We start from the raw sequence: 20634 nt of genomic DNA, 5'->3' as shown, positions 1-20634 counted from the left end.
ATGCTTATATAAAAGATCAGCAAATTGGAAGATTCTCAACTTGAATTTCAACAATTATCTTATTTTAAAATGCAAGAGGTAAAGTATATGCTTTCACTGTACAGATGCATGTAACAGACTTTAATATGATTCTCATGAGGTGCCCTGGTTGAGTATTTTGACAAACTCTAATGTATTCCACTTTTCCTGAGTGAACATCCTAACAGGGTGTTTGAAGAAACAGGAAAGTTTGGCTTTGTTTAGTAGGACCTCAGCTTTGCTTACTTTCTGACTCAGCACTAAAGGTCAATTTTACATCAAAGTTCTATACTGCAATCTTACCTTCTAAAAACTCTTAGCACAACAAATCTGTCAATACTTTCTGCCTAGCTATATTCTTTGGAGAAATGGCCAGCTGCTCCCATTCTGTAAGGTTTTTCTTCCATCTGGAACAAAATACTTCACACAAAATGCCATAAAAGCATTGCTTTAGACATCCCCAAGTAGAAAGATATCCACTGCTGTCATTCCCACCAGGTGACACACCTGAAAGTTCATTTCTCAATTAATGAGGATTGCTGGCTAGCCAGATCTGAATTGTATGCAGATCTCACCCCTCAAAAATTTTAATGTTTTATTTTTTATTAAAATGTCTGAAATGTATAAGTGTTGAACTTATTTACATCTCAATTTATTTTTCAAAACTTTCAGTAAGGAAGTGATCTTCAATCTTGGCTCTTGAAAAAGAAAATAATGAAAAGGAGGTTTTCAAAAATGTATTTGCATGAAATGGTCTCATAGCATTAAACATCTCTTGCATTATTTATTTCATGCCAAGTCTGGATTTTGCAAGCTAAAAGTTTTACTTGAATCAAAGAGAGATGTTTTGCCAGTGCATTTCTAGAGAAGAGGCTTATATTGTCAGAGTAGTCTTTATAAAATTAATAGACACCAGATGGCCCCATAGCACTTATTCGTCTAACAAGCAGATTTCACCTTCCCTATAGGGAAAAAGAAACAGTTTGATATTCAAAGTTATGGATGCTTTGAGTTTTACAAGGAAAACTACCCTGAAATTTACTATATATATATATGATTAGGATATATAAAATAGGGTTATTATACTTACCTAAGAAAATCTTGGACTGCCTTTGCTTTTTATCAGCCAGCTGTAACAGCACCTCTTAAAGAAAAACAACAACAAAAAAAAAAAAAAGCTGCAACTAACACCTATGCAGAGCTCAGTCCTTTAGGAACAAGGATGGCAGATGCCACTTGGATGTGCTCACTAGACTGAAGTGGAAGGGTAAGTCTGTGTGATGAGGCACCAGCACCAGACTGGCAGGAACTGAAGGCATTTTGGAACAGGCAGACATAAAGAGTTAAAAAAAAAAAAAAAAACAACTAGGGAAGGCAGGAAAAAGCTAGGTGGGTCCAGTGAGAGCACACAATTCTCCACTCAACAAAACTAATTAAATTTCTGCCATTAATGGCAACAGAACAAGAGATGGGTCTTAAGTTTGTTAACAAGATACAAGCAGGGAAAATATTGGCACACAGGTGCCTTATATTTCAAGTAGAGCTGCAAATACAACTTTCAGAGGCATATCTGAAACTATTCAGGCTCAGCTAGGAATGAGTAGGAAGCCCCTTCACACAATTAACCACATTGGTACCAGGGTCAGAGTAAAAATATCTTGAACTCCAAACAAAGCTATGGATTAGATGCAGGTTGTTTATGCCAGGGATGGAATGTACTATTTATGTGGTAGTAGAGAGGATGTGAGCCTTCTGAATTGCATTCTCTCCCCCTCTCCACAAAAAGATGTCAGAAGAAGAAACGTGCACATAAAAGGTGCAGAGTATGTTTATTTTAAATAAGTTCTCATACAGAGGATACCAATATCACATGGAGAATTCAGACTCTTGCTCCAAATTATCTTTCCCTCACAAAAGGTAATACAAACTGAAGATTAGACTTGCTATTTGGCAACAAACACTGCAAAAATAGTATGTATTTCCATTAGGAGGTACTTTGTTACTCACCTCATGTTACATGAGCATGCAGTTGGAGACTACAGTATTCATAGAAGTTGGATCACACTCAAATACACTATTTTTACAATAAAACCAAACCAAGTCTACCCACGTGTAACTTTAGGTTAGCTGATTAAGGCTTCAACTGTAACAGCTTATGCATTTTTATTTAATTTTGAACTTTATAATTCTATTACATGACATCATATATCACAAAGATGAAGCCATTTGCTTCATCTTCTCTGTAGTTCAGAAAGGCAGGTGTTAAAGTTGCCTTACACAGAGATTCAAGAGCCTCAGTGTCTAAATTCATGCTAAAATCTTGTAAATGGTTTAAAAGGTGCTGTGGGTTGACCCCCTCAGAGCCAAGTGCCAAGAGCAGCTGCTCACTCCCCTGATCTCTCCTCCACCTCCAGCAAGATAAAGAGAGAGGAGCAGCAAAAGCAAAGCTTACTGGCTGAGATAAAGAGTTTAATGAATGAAGAAGAGATATGAAAAGTAAACCACCAAGTGATGCAAAGGCAATCCTTCACTACTCCCACAGACAGACTGATGCCCAGCCAGCTGGCAAACAGCCACCTTAGAAGCCACACCACCTGCACACCCTTCTCTCTCTACCTCTTCCTTCATTTCATTGTTGAGGTGATGCTTTATGATATGGAATAGCCCTTGGGCCCGTTCAGGTTGGCCAGTTCCCAGTCATGTCACTCCCAGTCTCTTGCCTACACACTGTGGAGGCAGAGCAGGAAAAAGAAAAACTTGACCGTGGAAAGGGCTGTTCAGCAACAGCCCAAACATCAGTGTGTTATTAACACTGGTTTAGATTTTAAATCTAAGACACAGCCCCATACAGGATGCTATGAAGAAACTTAATTTCATCTCTTCCAGACCCACTAGAGAAAGAAAACCCCAAGAATTCAGCTGTTAATCTGTATGAAATACATCACATGTAACTCACAATTTGGAAGCTCAAAAATCAAAAGCAAATCTTCTATGGTAAAATGCTTTCAGCATATGAAACCATGTGCCAGATTTATCAAACCTGACAGCAATCCAATGTAGTCAATACTCTGTCTAACATTGTAGCAGTGGCTTTGACCAGTGTATATATAAAACAAGCAAGCCCAAAGCCTCCCCCCAAACATCCAGCTTTGTCTGGGATCTTGTAGAACTTGTGTCCACATTATCAGAACAGATCTGTTTTCCTCCTACAGTTTGGGTACTGGCATCTACTGCTTACTCCCAGCAGGTTGTGAGCAGTATTGTACAGTAGATATGCATAAATAGAACCATAAATTAAATAAAATAAGCTAACAAGGTGCTCAGAAAAGCAGCTCTATGACTCTACCACATCACATGAAAACTCAGTTTGTGATGTTTGCTTACTCTAGCTCCAGGGGAAAAAAACAACCCCAAAATAAAACCCCTTAACAACAGAAACTGCATATTCCATGGAACTCCTCTCCTTTCAAAAAGATATCTCTGATCCACCATCCAGAAGCCTCCATGGCAGTGACACCCACTCCTGCCCTTAAACAGACTGAGAATGGAAGGCAGAAGTGATGGTCTGTGGAAACCATGATTGTGTCTTCAAAGACCTCCAGAGCTCCTCAGTGTCTCTAGGGACAACTGTTCTTTAACTCCAAAGCAACCCAAAGAGCACTACTCCCAAAGACAGCAGCTTTTCATCTACCATGAAGCTCTTTTCTTAAGGGTAAAGGTGTTGAGCACCACAGATGTTTAACCCACTGAAAGACTTCAGGAGCTGGGTGTAAACAGTGTACAGATGTTTAAAGGCAAATGCAGACTATGTTCCTCTGGGAAACTACTTCTCACCTCCAGAGAGTGGTAGAGGAAAGTCAGGAAAGAAATCTCATCACACAAAACAAGAAGGGCCGCTGCAGACTAGAATGCTAAGAAAAATTAACCTGCAGCAGTGAGAAAAGTATTAAGCAATTCAGTCTTGCATGTAAAGGGCACTCCTGCAGAGCAGTAAAGCTCTGTTTGAGCAGGTCAGTGCTTGCAGCTCAGTGTTGCTGCAGCACAGCTGTTTTGGGACTTCAGTCCAGGAGTAGGAACTGGTATGAGGTTCAGGCCCAGAGGAAAGTGTACTCCCTGGAACATCTCTCCATGCAGCAAGAGCTTTCTAGGCAAGCTAGGGAGATTTGAGCATGGACCAAGCAAGGTCAACTGCCCTGGGTTTTAAAGGTAGCATTGCTCACTGAAGAGTTCTGTTCTGAATTTGAGAGGCTAAGGCACAGTGAAAGTGAGCAATCAAGGCCATGATTATTGGTGTCCAATTTAAAACAAACCAAGCTCCACTTCCAAGTGAGCTGAATCCATTTTAAGGCATATGGGGGGCACAGTGAACACTGATAACAGCATCTGTCAAATCTAAACAGGACTAGAAATCTCTTTCCAAAACATGTGACCCAGATTTGGGCTCTGGGACACCAGTGAACAAAACCCAGTTTTGTTTGAGGTATTAGAAATTTTACAGCTTCTGCACAGGACTGTTGTTTGTCACACACCTCAATGCAGATGTGCCAAGAACCACCAGATTTCTGCTGCAAAAGCATCAGCCTTAATTGCCTTTTCCTCTCCCACACTTTTCTGCAGCAGATCAAGGATATTTGCCATTCTACAGTGCTACACAGCAAGTAAGCTCACTTCTAAACATGTCCAAATACAATTTTCTAAACCACAAAATAAAACGTTCTTACAATAAATTAGGCAGCAAAAGGCAGGTTATACCTAACATTTCATATTAAATGTAGTGTTATTTAACTTTTTTCCTTGTCCTCAGTGTAGCAGTTACAAGAGGCCCTTTTGAACAAAATAGAGCCTTCCACAGAAAGAAATAAATTAATTTACTTTCTGGCCTTTTTAGTCCCAGTCATAACAAAATAGTGATCATCTTGCCTGCTCTTCTGAGGAGGAACTTTTGACACACCAGGTGTTCCTTTGTTATATGCCTGCTCCTTTGGGAGTGTCTTCTTGGCTGCTGGGGCCAAGCTTTTGTTTGTTTGCAAGTTTTTGGTTGAGTGCTGACCTTTTGTGGAAGGCTGTGCTGGCTTTTTGGTCACTGCCACTTTGGCTGAAGTTTGAGAAAGCCGTACAACAGACAAAGGTGTGCGTTCAGCAGGTTTGGATAAAGAGGGTCCAACCTGGGGGGGACTACTGGCATTTGGCTGCTTGCTGCCAGCTGATGACACATTTTTGCTTGTGGGTAACAATGGAGGTGGTGACTTTGATGCTTTGCTACCTGCAAGGGAAGGTGCAGAAGCAGAAAGTTTCAGCTCGGAAGCAGCTTTCAAGTTCCTTGCTAGGTGAGAAGTTGTTTGTGGGGCTTTCTGAGGATGCAGAGACCCTGCACCTGAGATCTGAATATCATTTTCAGAAGGCTTTGCAAGAATTTGCTGAGAATGTGCAAACTTGGCAACAGTGTGCAGATTTGTAGGCGGCAGCCGAGCAGCCCTAGGAGCGACTGAATTCGCTTTGGTTTTAGTGGCAGATACAGGTTTGCATTTAGCAGGGACACTCTTCTGTTTTGAATTCACTGCTCCAGCTGTCCCAGGCAAGAGAGATGGTTGTTTTTTAGAGGGTGAGAGGGCAGGATGGAGTGCTGGTGCTGGGGAGCCCCGAGGCAGGGCAAACTTCACCTTGGTAGCATCAGGGGACCGAACACGCTTGCGCAGTGTTTCAGAGGGAGCAAGAGCTGCTCTTGCTCCTGCTCGTGAAGAACTTTTGCTTCCAGGCTGTGAAGGAGCAGAAGCTGGTGAGTTGCAGGCAGGAGACTCCAGTTTCTTTGAGGTGCCAGCTAATGGTTTGAAAGGAGACTGCACACCTGCTGCTGAGGACCCTGGTAATTTGGACCTGGCTGTTGATGACTTGGCAGTGGAAGATGGGGTCACTGGCACTCTCGGGGATGCCAGGGCAGGGGACTGAGGACGTTTTGATAAAGCCTTCTTGGCACTGGCCCCAACACCTAACACAGGAGCAGGAGATTTTGATGGCTGCTTTGGAAACATATCGACAGCTGACATTGGATTCATAAGAGGAGGCTCCTGATTTCTAGCTGACAAGCTGGGGATGCTCTCACTGGTGACCCCTTTCTGAAATGCCAGGATTTTCTGTTCCAGAGTTGCAAACTGAAGCACTCGGCAGGGATCATATTTGAGCAGAAATCCTTGGAGAGTGTCCCAGCCTCCACCAACACGCACCATCACGTGCTTGCCATGTAGCATCTGAGAGTGGGGAAGAGGGGTGGGAGCAGAAGAACAGGAGAAATATTTATCTTGTTTTATTTTCCTTTGTCCTACATTACCACCTATTGAAATTAACTAAAAATAGCACTTCATTTCTTACAAAGAAATATTTTAAAACAGAGAAATTATGTGATAAGGTTTATGCTTCCCAAATATTTTATTAGATAGCTTCTCCTGCTTATCCTGAGATAATAATTATGTGCCTGGAAATAATGCAAACATTCTTACAGAAGACATTTTGACTATTCTGTAAGAATCTTTGTTTAGTACACAGATCTGGGAATGGGTTTAATTCAAATTATGGATGTCCTTGTAACACAAACTCTTATGATTGCTGACAAGAGTACTCAACTACCCTGCAAATTATAAATCCCAAAAATTCAGGTTTTGAAAAAGCAATGTTCTCAGAATATTCTATGGCATTATCCTTAATTTTGTTGCAAGTCATTACTGAAATTTTAGAGACACCACAGAGAAACATTACCTTAGTTTAGTGTGGTTGTAAAATCAATGTTTGTGGATCAAAGATCTAAAGAATGGAGTAATTACACCTATTTAAAATAAGGAATTGAATAAAAAGTTGTCCCAACCTAAATAATTCTGTAATTCTAAAACAACTCCATAAAAATTAGGTATTTCACTTAAAAATATTTCTCTCCCCAAAATAAATATAAATTGGAGGTCTAAAAAAGTACTTACACGTATGAAGAGTATTTTATCTCCCAGCCTATAACGTCCCTCTGATAAGTATTCAATTGAAAATCTATGGGAACAACTGCAGGGAGGATCTTCTGCTATATGTTTTACCTAGTTATTAAATTGAAAGCATTTGTTAGTATTTTGACAGAAGCACAAGTTTAACCATCTGTTGAGTTAATCTTCTATTAAGAAGGAAGACCCAAGAAGAAACCACTGTAAAAAGGGGAAAGGGAGTCCCCAGATAAGTGCTGGGTTAGAGATGTCTCTTAGAGCCACTTAGAGATGCCACAAATTGGAAGGGTGAGACTGTTGCCAAGAAGGAGAAATAGTGAGTTTTCAGAAAAAGTAAGGATCTGGTGGCTGACATTCCCAAAGAAACAGAATTTTTACAAGACAGAGGACCTCTAAAACAAATTAATTTTTAAGCAGAATAGGAAAATTGTTCATAATTTCCTCTGGACCAGTTCACAAGCTGTATAAATCATTTCTTTTTCTGCATACATATTCATTTCCAACTGGTACAGCTACAGAGGTTTGATTTAAAACCTTCTTTCAAAAGACTTTCATCAAAGCCTACTTTAACATCTGATGAAATTTTATGAAAAAAATCAAATTGAAGAGAAACATTCATTGCAGTCATAGAATATTGACACACCAGAAAAATTGAATGAGAGCATTTCTTATACTCAAAGAAGCAATGAAAAGAAAGAGAGGAAAGGACATCAAAGTAGGTTATATGCACTCCAAAACATATAGAACAGCATTTTATTTACATTTTTCAAAACAAAACAAAAGAAATTGATAAAAAGAGGTGCATATCCTTCTGTTTGAGAAGGCTCACACATATTAGATGAAGACTAGCCTGTCCTTTCTGAGACAGATCATACAAGTACAAAACTGAGAGTGTAATTTTAAAGCCCACATCACACTAAGCAAGTAGCACTTACTGCCTCGTGTAGCTCGCCATGGTGACAACATGACTTGGGTGTGCTAAGAGGTGATGGTGGCCCAGAGGTCATCAGCAGGGTTTCTTCTAGCTCAATTTCCTTCTCTAGTTTTACAAGTAGAGGAGGCTCAACTCCATACCTCAAATACCAAAGCAGAGCGTTTAATTACTAATTTACTAAAGAAAAAAATAAAATGATGATAACAAACTTGCAAAATTGGAGTGGCTTGACAGACAGGGACATCTGAATCAGTCAGAGGAGTAATTGCCTTGATAATCCAAAGAGAAGGAGAATCTCTGAGTTTCTAGCAGAAGCCCTTCCCCAAGGTAGCCTTGGTGTTACCAGAGGATGCAGTAAAAATGCTTCCAAAACTACACAGTCTATCTAAATTGGATGTGACCTCAGCTATCTTAAAGCTTCCAGCTCTGCACTAGAAATAAAACAAGTCTACATTTAGATAATAAAGAGATATCTTCCAAAAAGCTGAAAAATTTAAACCCTTAAAATCATATTTAATGCTCAGTGAATTCTTCCAAGAGCTACACATTATCTATAAGATGAATGCATAACTTAAACACTGATATAGAAACCAGCATGGAACAACACCTCTCCATGGAACGAGTATGATAAATATTTCAAAAAATACTCATATGGTACAATGGTCCTTGAAAAGCTACTCATTACTTTTTGCACAGAATTAACATCCACTACACTGCACTTAAGAGCTGCAAATAGTGTCCTAACTTTGTCTTAGTTTTTATTTAGTAGGATGCATCCTTCAATTTCTTGTTAGGAGCATGTGTGGATCACATACCCAGACACAATGCGCCCAATTTCCAGCAGACAAAGATACACTTGTCTTGGGTCCTTGTGCAACACTAAAAGGGAAGAGAATAAAGAGGAGTTATAGTTCATATTTATTGCAGGAGGCCTATGCAATTAGGTACAGCCAAGAGAAGGGAAGATGAGGTATCCATGACTATAAATTTCCCATCATCCTACCCAGAGGCAAGGTACATTATGATTGATAAAGCACTACATGCTTTACAACTCTATGCTATAAAGTCTTTAAACCCATCCTGGCACTCCTGAAACCACTCTTCTCTTCCTCCTAAGAGAGCTAAGTTTTATGATCTTCCTCCTTGATGAGGATAGGAAAGAAAGAGACATGAATGCCTCCCGATCCCCCCCCCAAATGCAATACAACAGTCTTAAAGATGAAAGGCACTCAGCAACTACAAGTAGGAAAAGACACCCATCTGTTCATGCTCATGCCTACAGACTAGGTACATGCAGTCTGGAGGTTACCATCCACAGGAGGACACACTGCAAGGGTCCTAGCTGACAAATGGATGGCTACACAACCAGCCTGAGTGGGTTTAAACCGTGGCTGGGAAAGAACAATCTGTGACTGTAGCCACTTCACCAAGCAACAGATCTTTTTTCTTATCACTACTTCAAAAGTTTCAGCTCTATATTTACAGATTAAATCCAACATCTTCCTGATGTTCAATTTGATATTTAAAATGCCTTTGCTTTAAATGTTTCCTAAAGTACAATCCAAGAATGAAGTCAGATTTTCTTGTTTACATCACCCACTCCAGTTTTCAAGTCTGCTTATTAAATGATCCTATTATGAAGGGTGAATCTAGAATAGAAAGCTGACACAGACAATCTAAAACCTACTTTTAGAGGCCAATTAATCTCTTTTTAAGTGTATGAATATGCATTTAATGTGTGCGTGCATTTTCCAGTTGTAACAATTTTTTTAATTTGCTTGATCCAAAACGGAAAAAAAAATATACCCCTAGCAAAGACCAAGACATTTGTTCTGACTTGATGTCAAAGGAAAACCCACGATGCCTAGTCTTCCTTTCTGCTGTTTCAGGAGCCTCTTGATTTATTTCCTTCCCAGTCCCCTACACTTTTCAGGAGGTGCTGCTACATGTACCTGATGGGAAAGAGACAACTGTCAACTTATCCTTCCCCTATTCCATTTATGAAGAATGGCTTGAAAGTCTGATGGAAAACATTAGTGGAAAGAATGTTTCATCTAGCAGGCTGCAAGTCTGCTCATTTCAACTGCCAAAAAGGCTCACAGAAGATATTTATGACACAAAGCAAGCTTGTGTCAAGAGATACAGACTTCAAAACACTTCTTTGCCATGAGTGAAAGCCACAGCACTAGGAAATCATGTCTGCTTATCTCAGGGAAGCTAAACAGGTTCTAATTATCTGTCCACTTACAGGAACTAATATGCTTAAGCAATGCAATTCATACAAGGAGCTAAAAAAAAAAAATATTCTTGCAACTCAGTTCTACTCATCTGTATTTCCTGGTACTGAAAAAAGATACACTCACTAGCTAATCAAAATGAGACAGATGCAAATGATGGAGTTTTCTCAACTGTTTTAAAAGATGACTTATCCAGTAGAGATGCATAGGCAGTCCAGCCAGCATGTAAATAGCATTTAATGGCACAAAGACTTCAAAATCCAGCACATATTATGTTTTGGGGTTTGATTTTTTTTTTTTTTTGCTAGTCTGCTGACAGGCAGATATTTTGCTTATTAAAAAAACAAAAAAGCGCCAAACAACAGTAGCCATAATTTGGCTTGCCATAGAAAGTTTTGTATTAATTATTTTTTACTGACATAATATCTGGTAGAAGAGCATTTCCTTATTTACTAGTGATGGAAGTACAATCCTCTTAACTAGCAGTCAAAAAGTATCAGTCTAGAAGATGCTATACAGCACCAGTAGTGCACTGGGGCAGGCATACTCACAGTTGGCAATATTAATTTTTATAACTATCTTATTAAATGGGAAAAAACAAATTATTTAGAGCCATATTAAGTGTGTCTTGAAGTAAATGTTCATTACCAACAGGCTTTTGCCATTTCAAACAAAACACCCTGCTGTCTTTGCCAAATTGAACGATCACAAATGTATTATTCTGAGGGATTTTTGCAACAAGAATGAGTCCTAATACCAAACAAAGGATCTTACTGTGATTTGACTCTGTGGCCCTGTGGTCTTCCCACACACACAAAGTGAAACCATACTTTTCTCCTCTGTTTTTCAGTGGTTCTTTTTACTGAAGAAAAACATGACATTTTGTTGCACAGCTCTCAATGCCTACTTCATCCCACGCAAGTAACTTTCAGAAGTTTGGAAAAGTATCATGCAATTTATATTAGTTACTGAATTAAACTTTCAAGGCTTTTACTTGGACACTGCCTTAAAATAAATGAAAGCTTGCATGAGACATGCAGAGTCAAGAAAAAAGTTCAAAAGTCTATAACAAGGCATCTCCCTGACGAAGCAGTTATTCATACAGAGATCAAAGCAAATCTTACAAAAAGAGAGAGTTACCTAAGCCTTCAGATTCAAAGAGGTATGTCTCATCAACTCCAATGGCTCTACACCAGTTAAGAAAGTTGGCTGTATTATCTCTGGCAAAAAAAGATCCTGATGGAGCATCCTTCTTACATGGAACTTTTCTCATCGGAAAGTTCTGGCAAGGGAAGAAAAGAAAAAGTACATCATGCACATCAATATTGCCAACAGATTGCAAAGCATATCTGCAAAGGATAATACACCCCAAGTTCAGAGTACAGAAACAGTTGTAACTATTTTGTGTTCATTCACTATGTACTCTATGAAAAAAGCTACACTAATATAGAAGGCACTATAGTGAATAATCACTGAGTGAACAATCCTTAGTTCTGCAGCCGTTGTAATCCAAAGTAACAGAGACTTGCTTGAGATTGACATTTCAATTTAGCATTGCTTCTCAATAAAAACACTGAAGCCTGTCTCTAGCTTTGGATACATTAATGGCTGACCTGTAGACATGAATTCAGCCATCACTTTCTGGCATAAAACGTACTACCAAGTGCCAATGGATATCTTATTAACAACCCACACTGCTGTCAGGAGAACAAACTCCAGACTTGGACTACATTTTCCTCTGGCAAGGCTTCTAGTGAAATCAAACTAAAAACCTAGTAAGGACCTTAGGATGTGATTAACAAAGCAAGTAATTTGTTGGATGAGTTTACCCATCTGTAAAGCCACTTTGCTGTTAATCAGTCTCTAGATACACAGCATACAAAACACTTCCTGAGGATTGAGGAAGCCTCAATCACCTGTTTTCCCTGTAACTACTATGTAAAATGTAGGACTTGATATATGTGTATTTTAAAAATCATTGTAGAACTCACCCTTAAGTTATTTGTGCTGGAACATTTTTTAACTGTGTTCTGAAGAACACCAATCAATTGGCAAAGCAGTACCCCATTATCAAGTTCTTCTAGCAGTTGTTCTGCTTTGACTTCCATTCCTTTAAGAAATAGAAGGTCAATATTAGAGTTATTCCACAGAAGGTAAAGTCATATGAACTTAGAGGCAATCCAAACAGCCTTCTAGTGTTAAAAAGACTGAAAAATATAAGAATTATGTAAGTAAAGCAAAACCAAATATTTGTTTAATTAGATTATTAGACTAACAAGATTCAGAAATATAAATTACAATAATTAATCATGCAACCCTTAAGAGGTGGCACCTAATAAAACTGAAATCAAAGCATGCACTTCAATGCAATTCTCCCAGCCATTCAAACTCAAATACACCAGATCTTAATAGCAATATTGATATTACACACCAGCACTGACTAGAATATAATTCAAATTCATTAGAGAGTGGTTATTTTCAAGCTCACCCAGCAAGCCAGACAGCCAGATTGAGAGATCTTCTTGCATGGGCACCAAAGTGGCCTCGTGCCTGACAGATATCCACTGGTCATACAGGCACACATCTGCCAAACCCGGGCCGTGCCTCGGGGTCAGAGGGCTCCGGGGACTCAAGGGCAGCTCATCTCCAAACCACACCTGCAGAACACTCCAGTCAGCTCTCATATTTGCAGACAGATGACAAAAAACTTGTGGTTCTGAATTAGACTGAAGTACTATTATTCAAAGAGTAAGTGTTCACTTCCCTATCGACAGATGCAGCAAACCAACACCAGCAATCAAATGGCTCTGCCCTTGTCAGTAACTCCTGCACCAACTGCACTCACTCTCTTGACTCCTTTGGATTTAAAATTACATACTTCCCTGAATACAGAGTGATGCATTAAATGCTTCGAGTTTCTTTAACTCAGCACATTTTAAGTAATTAAATCTGCAAATTATCATATAATTTACTACAGACTACCGATTTCTTGATCAAACATTTCAGAGGCATTTTGTGCTTAAATCATTAAAAATTATAACATTCAAAGAGGAAATGTTTCCAGGCCAAGACATAACACATTCTTGAACACAAAACTTAGCATTTCTCTTCAGGACTGCATATTGTCTAGATGAGAGGCAATTTACAAATGACAGGTCCTTTCAAGAAAAGGACCACACGGAAATTTTGTGAAGAAAAATTTCCAAAGACAGAGTCCCTCTGATATTCTTAAATATTTTCCTTCAGTTGAGTGTGTATGTCAAATACATTCATTTATTTATACTTAAGTGACTAGCTAGAATATAAGGTTATTTAAAAAAAACCACTTCTTAATCATGATGGAAATTTTTCAGTAATCTCAGGCTTTGACTTCAAAACTTTCTTAGCTGACAGCACTAAAGTGAATGGGTCACCTATTTGATAATAACAGTGGGTTATCCTTGTCACATTGCTCCTTCTAAAAGGGGAAAATTACTTTTTTTTTTTTTGATCAGAGGTAACTGGGGAATCTGGAATTTCATGTGTTTCAGGGTAGACATACAGGCACACAGGATTTAAACACTTGAAAAGGCATTTACCTGAACTGCATTCTGCATGGTCACCTGCTTTACATTAGTTTCTCCTCCTGGTGTGGGGAAAAAATAAAGAGATTTTTAATACAGTCTCCTGCTTTCATGAAAATCCTGAGAAAAACTCATCAGTGCTGTTTTGGAAAAATAATAAGTTAAATAGGAAGGAAAAGAGGGAAATATCTTAGTAGCTAAGGTTTTGATCCAGTATTCAGTCAATTTCAGTTCTCTGCCCTTAGATAAAAGTGAAGTTATTACAGCAAAAGTAGCAACTAACTTTGTATGCACAAACAATGCTCCAAAATTAGCAGGACTTTAAGGAGCTGTATGACATTTACTTTGCCAAAGACTAATACACATACTTCAAACCATTCTTGGATTTAACAGTTGGCACTAATTTTTTTCTTCAAGTTATCACAAGTGTAGCATGTATATGTGCACAGACAGATATATGGATCCTGAGTTTACATTAAACTCTTGGAAGATCATGAAAACCTTAAAGCAAAGCAAAAATCTTTTTTTTTTTGACAAAAAAGATTTTCTCTTATAGAATCATAGAATGGTGTGGGTTGGAAGGGACCTTAAAGATCATCAAATTCTGGCATAGACACATGAGAGAAATCAATTTTTTTATAAATCTCTGTTGGGATTGTGACTTTGCAGGCAGCATGCATACACTGTTTTCAACAGTATGCTACAAACTATTGCAGTAATATAGTTATCACTACAAATCCCTGGCAAAATGAACATTAAGGAAACCTTGGAGACAATCCAGTCAATGCTTTCTCTCCTGAAGCCAACACTATTTTCCAGCAAAGCCTTCAACCATGGGAAAATCCAGCACAAGCTCTACACTGGGCTAGAGATTAGTAAGTCTTTCCCTGGAGGCTCCAGGTCTAAAGATGTGCAGCATTGCCAGCTTAGCTACATGCATGTGTACAGAAGGTATTTCTCCACAATAATTTTCCAGTGGTATTTTACAATGTCAAAAAGTTCCTATCTGCGTCTTGAAGTCTGTTAAAAGCAACTTACTTGCTCTCTATTACTTAATAGCTGCAATTAAATTTCATCATACTGATTAAACAAACTGAAAACCTCATAATGTCTGCAATTAGACATTTTTAACTCATCGGGCTTCATTTAAAAATAAGTAATTTTTCTCTCCTCTCCCAGATATTTAGGCTTTGTATGTAGATGGCATCTTCTCTCCTGCACAACCCAGCCTTCCTGTGACAAAAGGCTGAATAGCCCATCACAGAAAACACAATTCTTGTAAGAATTCTCACCCTTTCACCCTACATAGAAAGCAGAATGGTGTAATTTTCTCCCCCTTTCTCCATCTGCCTTAAACTTCACAAACTACATAGGACCACATGTATCAGACATTTCAAACAACTTACCTCCACAACTGGCAAATGAGCAACCTGTTTGGTTTCAGGTGAAGACACTTCCTTGTACCAGAACTGCTAGCACTTCTCAGACCTTATCAGAGACACTCCAAGTGATATCTTGCCCTTTCCTTTTATTTCTAAGGAAGGAAAAAAACAAAAAAAAACAAAAAAAACCCCAACAAAACAAAAGAGAGACATCCTCTCCTTGATGTCATTTTTCCTTCTATGAATGAAGGGAAGGGAAGAGTATATACCAAGCATTACTAATGAGCATGTTATGCTTCCCACAGCTTTGTCCAGGGGAACACATTTTCCTTTGACATAAGAAAGCTATTGTCCTAAGAGAAGCTCAATAAGAGGCTTCATTGATTAAAAAAATTAAATAAAACAACAGCAGAACAGCCAGTAGAGAATTTGGTCTCATTAAAAGAAGGAGTTCCATATAGGCTAACAAGAGCTCTAGCATATTAACTGCCAAGGGAAAACAAAAGGCAGCCTAATTCACAGGAAGCACTCAAAACATGAACAAAGCAAAATATTCACACTGCAGCTATCACAGGAATGCTCAGCATCTGCAGTTTTGTGGCATGCCTAACAAAAACTAGTGTTGCCAAGAAAAAAAAAAGAGCAGATTGAGGAAAATTGTGGCACTTGAACTTCAAGGGCCTGCTCTTCTAAAACAAGTTATTTTGTGAGCCCATATGTCAGAGCTCCCTAGAAAGTCGAAAGACTTCACTTATTATCAGAGCATCTGAAAAACAATTAACAAAAACCCCCTCTGATGATGAGAGCCACAGCATTAATTTTGAGTTGAAGAAGTAATACAGCAACAATTCCTCATTTTCAGATGCCAAATGGTTCAGCTGAGAGATTGCAGAGAATACAGATAAATGTAGCCTTACCACTTATTGGGAGAGGCACAGGATAAGAAGACCCAGATCTGCCACCTTCAAGCAGTCAGCCTGCAAATGTGCAGAAGGTACTGTGGTGAGGTGAATATTGCAGTATCAGGCAGAGTCATAACCAAATCTGACTTCTAAAACCAGTTGGGCTCCCTGCATCAAAAAGCTGTACATAATGAATGAAGTAAGGATCTGATACTGTATTTTTGGCAACTCCAGATAGGACTGCATCAGTTTCTACACATGCCAGTTTTATCAACTCTCATTCAACAGGCATCTGATGATCAGACACTGAAAGAAAGGACCTCAGAATAAAAGTACACTGTAACACATCCCCCACATAGCTTCAGGCCATGCCATTCTCATTTCCAGGCAGACCTTGATACCCTCAAGGTCCCCTGGGACAAAAGACTGAATAACCCATCACAGTAGAAACAATTCTTTTAATAATTCTTCCACTTCCTGATGTGTTTTTTTTTCCCCCATTTCCCCCTCCCTGCTTTACCCCTTAAGGAAAACACCAGAAATTTGTGAGCACTTCTGAACTAGGGGGCAACCAGTCCAGTTCCAAGCTCAGTAAGCACGGGGATCCCTCACCACCAGCCCCAGTTTCAGTAAACACTTCATTTCTGCTGCTAATGGCTCTGCGGGATGGAAGGAGAAGAGCTCTCACCTAGCCACACCCTACAGCTGGATCAATACAGAGACAATGATTTACTGGGAGCAGGGTGGTCAGCCCCAAATGATCTATCAGGAGAGGCAAGAATTGCCTTCAGCTGGTTGAGTGCCAAACCTCCTGTGAAGGACTAGAGCTATGGATCAACACCTGGTGAGGGAGATGAGGAAAACATCCCTATCTATTGACATGTGGCATAGGGACAGGCATTCCTGAGGAAAAGGGGTGCAGACACACCCTGGACATGACCCACATAGACTTGTGAGACCACAGTTTGCCTCTGCTCTCCACAGAGATGCTCAGCACTTTGCCCCCACACACTGAGAAACAGCAGGAGTCAGCAAATCAAAGCTAAAGCACTTTACACAAATATTTCAGGGTGTTAACACTTGCTCTTAGATGCCACATAAGATAGCCTGCTTAGGATCAGTTGTATCAGGATTCATAGATCACCCACTGGGGCCCAACCAGCAAGACATGCTACACTAATTACAACCCATTCTGTAGCACAAGATGAACTGAGTCCAAATCTCCTTTAACTTGACTGAACAGTTTACATATAAACAAACAAGCAAGCAAAATCCACAACTCTACAGACAGTTAAAACATTGATGAAGCAGCCATTGGCCTAACTTAGTGAGACCTAAAGGGATTCACAGGCTCATTAAAATGCCTTCTGTTAACAAGCTCATTAAGAAAAAGCTGGGTAGAAACACTTCTATATCTTCACCCTGTATTTAAGATATGTAACACCATCTTCTATTCCATCAACACCCAAAGGTAGTCACAGCAGTCTAACCCACAGCAACTCGATTAGTCTTGACAGTACCTACCGAAACTCATGTTTATAAACATACTGGAATGAAAGAAGTTGTCAAGTCAGTATCTGTTGAAACCTATTACAGGATAGTCAAGATTTTCTTCACAGACACATGCAGAAGAAAAGGGGTAGGCACAAGAGACATCACTGAATGGAACGCTATTCCCTCCATCACTACAGCAATTACAGAGCCTTTTTGTTGCATTACTGAGTCAGCAGGAGCTCTGCTTCCCTGGGGAGGCCTCAGAGGCACGAAAGAGAAAGAACCAGACTAGTCAGTCCGAGGTGATGGGCTTTAAGGTGGCAACCAACTCGTCACACTAGGGCACGCTGACTGCTCTCCTTCACCTCTCCATGAGGTGCGCACAAGCAGAGCAGGGAGCCCGCTCTCCTACCAAATGGCAGCAAAGGCCCTGGGTTCACCTGTCAGGGCACAGAAAGACACTTGAAATCAGGGAGGAGCACTTGTCTCAGCAGCTGGCATCTCCACAGGAGACAGGCAGACGGCTGCTTTCCCACAGGAGCATCCAGTTTGGGCAGGGGCTGGTTAACACCAGACACGCTGCCCCAGCTGCTCACTCACATACACAGGCAAGTCCTTCTCTCCCTCTCATTTCTACTCCACACTTCTTCCAGCAAAGCAACATGGAGGAGAGCATTTTTCCATGCCCATTTAGCAGGCAGCAGCCTGGCCACAGTCAAGAGGAGTTTATTATGACCCAAATTTAAAATCGTGTCTTATTCTGAAAGATCCACCCGGTACAATTCCAAATGCATAGGCCAGTCAGGCCTTATAGTTCCTAAAGGAATACACGTACTTTTCCCCATGTCTTGATCTGATACTATGCCAAAGGTGACACACAGCATCCCTGGAACACGGCCAGGTTTTGGGCAAAGAAAGAAGCCAGACGCTTTCCGGCTTATTACGCATTATGAATGAGTGTCTTAGCCAAGAGCACTGGGGCAAATTTTCCTGCAGAAACAGCACTGCATCCTCAAACGCCTGCGTAGGGCACAGGAGAGACTGGTTTGAAGGCTGCTATGCAAAACTTTCTCCTCTCCCGGGTAAGTTTCAAGGCACTTCCCTTCCGACATCCGTGACAGAGACGCAGGGCGGGAACTGCAGCCGCTGGACGGGTGACCGGGCCGCTGCCAGCGACCAGCTCCGCCACCGCCGGGCTCTGCCGGGGCTCCCCGACACGCGGGACTCCCGGCGCTGCCCCGCAGACAGGCGGGACCCCCGAGCGCCGCCGCCAACGGGGCTGCGCCGCAGCGCCCCGCTCCCCGCCCGGCGCCCACACCGGCCCCGCTGCCCCTCGGCCGCCCCGCGGGCCGGGGCCGAGCTGCCGCCATACCCACCGCTCTGCCGTGCCGTGCCGTCCTGTCCCGTGCTGTGTCCTTATGGCACAGCGGCGCCGCCGCCCCGGCCCGCGCCGGCCGCTCCTTTCGAAAGCGCCAATCGGCGCCGGGGGCGGGGCCGCGCCCGCAGCACCTGGCCCGGAGCCGCGGCACCGCCCCGCTCCCGGCACCGGCACCAGCACCAACACCAACACCAACACCGGCACCGCGGGCTGGGACACCGCCCCCGGGCTGGAACACCGCCCGCCTGCCCCGCGGCTGGGAGGCGCACAGCCCGCCCCGCAGCCGGCGTTGTGCCGCAGCGCTCGGCACAGCCCTCGCTGCCCGGGCCGGCGGGGCTCGGAGCGCACCCGGCACGGAGTCCCCTCTGCCTGCCGGCAGCATCCGCACCTCCGCGCGCTGCATCCAGACACGCTTACCTGATGGTATTTTCGAGAGCCATTAAGCACCAGCCATCAAAGTCATAAAGCAAAATAACCTGTGACACACTTTCACAACGTAAAGATACTCTATAATTTTTACTTCGAAACAATAATGCAATTGAAGCTACACTTACATCATGAAAAGAGTTTTTGTGTGTATGTGGTTTTTGTCCATTACATAATTTTTCATCTCGTGAAGAACTAACATCTTGCACACCTTACATCAACACATTTGAGAGTTGAAACGCAAATGACATGACATTAAACATTTCAGCTGGTTCATTACTGTAACTATCTGGAATGTATTCTTTGACAGAGGTAAAGAAAAAAAACCCAAAACACTGCAATGAAAAATTATGAATGGAAACTTGCATTTCCTTGTTTCTTTACAGAGGAACAGAAACTGCATTAGCTTAATTGCAGCAGGAATTAATTGGTTTCCCCTGAAGAGCTGGTGGGCTCTTTCTGGATCGGAGGGTATAAATACAGAAAAAGTTATACTCACATGTGAGGATCTGATAGCTATACAAAATTCTGTGCATAGTGAACAAAATTACTTTTATGAATCCATAGTATCTTTCTATAAAAATGCAGTAAAGAAAATGTAATGCACCGTGGGATACTTTTCTATGAAAATAAGTAAGTGCTATGTGGTCCTTTAAAAAGATATTTCTCCTAAAATAAAATAAGGAAGTATCCATCACTGCACATCCCAGATCTCACAGAGAAGAGGTGTGAATTTGTGGTCGTTCACTCTCCATGACATCAGCATCTCTGCGTGATGATGGTTAAATGTCCGTAATTCTGTGAGACGACCCAGAAGACATGCAAAGTGTTGAGGGTTATCTGGGTGGTGAAGTTTGCAGACTTTTTGTAGAATATCCAACAGTGGTTCTTGAAGTCTTTCCACAGAATCTCTGTCCTTTATGTATTGTCGATCTGATTATGGTTTCAAAGAAAATAAGTGATTAGCAAATATATGCTCTGGTACATTACAATTATTTACACTGATAAGTTAATATAAAAATATTCAAGTATTTATACTGGCCACTGATGTTCATACCTACTAAGAATAGTTATTTTCAAACTAATATGAAACAAAAAGGCTTCATGCTGTATTTTTGCTTTAGGGTTTTCATGTAAGCTTCTCACTTCTAGCTAGAGAAAACTTCTAAACTTCTCAAAGACTGAAGTGTTTTAACTCAGCAATGCTTTACTGGATTTATATCATCATTTCTCCATGTGGTTCTGCACCAGAGTACATCTTGCAATGCATTGCAAAAACTGAGCAACACCCTGAGTTCTTTGAGACGTGGTACATCTGGGGAA

General features: G+C 40.9%; 2 protein-coding genes across 9 annotated transcripts in view; both read right to left on the bottom strand.

Moving 5' to 3' along the window:
* Positions 1–1830: 1830 nt before the first annotated feature.
* GAS2L3 (growth arrest specific 2 like 3) lies at positions 1831–18971 on the bottom strand. 6 transcript variants are annotated; one of them, XM_079304871.1, is made up of 12 exons: positions 18846–18971; positions 16029–16194; positions 15136–15263; positions 13745–13791; positions 12655–12823; positions 12158–12276; positions 11307–11448; positions 8745–8808; positions 7931–8069; positions 6984–7091; positions 5393–6263; positions 1831–5281 (listed from the first exon to the last, which is right to left on the bottom strand). In XM_079304871.1, the coding sequence occupies exons 4-12, from the start codon at positions 13760–13762 to the stop codon at positions 4887–4889; spliced, it is 2025 nt and encodes a 674-aa protein (XP_079160997.1). In that variant the 5' UTR covers positions 13763–13791; positions 15136–15263; positions 16029–16194; positions 18846–18971; the 3' UTR covers positions 1831–4886. The 6 variants fall into 6 exon arrangements, with proteins under 6 accessions (XP_079160997.1, XP_079160996.1, XP_079160998.1 ...); XM_079304870.1 differs by having other exon boundaries at positions 18864–18937; XM_079304872.1 differs by having other exon boundaries at positions 16029–16108; positions 18880–18910.
* Positions 18972–19382: 411 nt separating this feature from the next.
* The window catches only part of NR1H4 (nuclear receptor subfamily 1 group H member 4), a 35160-nt gene continuing 33908 nt past the window's right edge, over positions 19383–20634 (bottom strand). For all 3 annotated transcript variants that reach the window (XM_079304878.1, XM_079304880.1, XM_079304879.1), the window contains exon 10: positions 19383–20244. In XM_079304878.1, coding sequence (XP_079161004.1) covers positions 20006–20244 — 239 coding nt within the window. In that variant the 3' untranslated portion in view covers positions 19383–20005. The remainder of the gene's footprint in view (positions 20245–20634) is intronic.

This window comes from Erithacus rubecula (assembly GCF_903797595.1).
Source record: "Erithacus rubecula genome assembly, chromosome: 4".
Taxonomy (NCBI): Eukaryota; Metazoa; Chordata; class Aves; order Passeriformes; family Muscicapidae; genus Erithacus; species Erithacus rubecula.
This window is presented reverse-complemented; position numbering and strand designations above follow the sequence as displayed.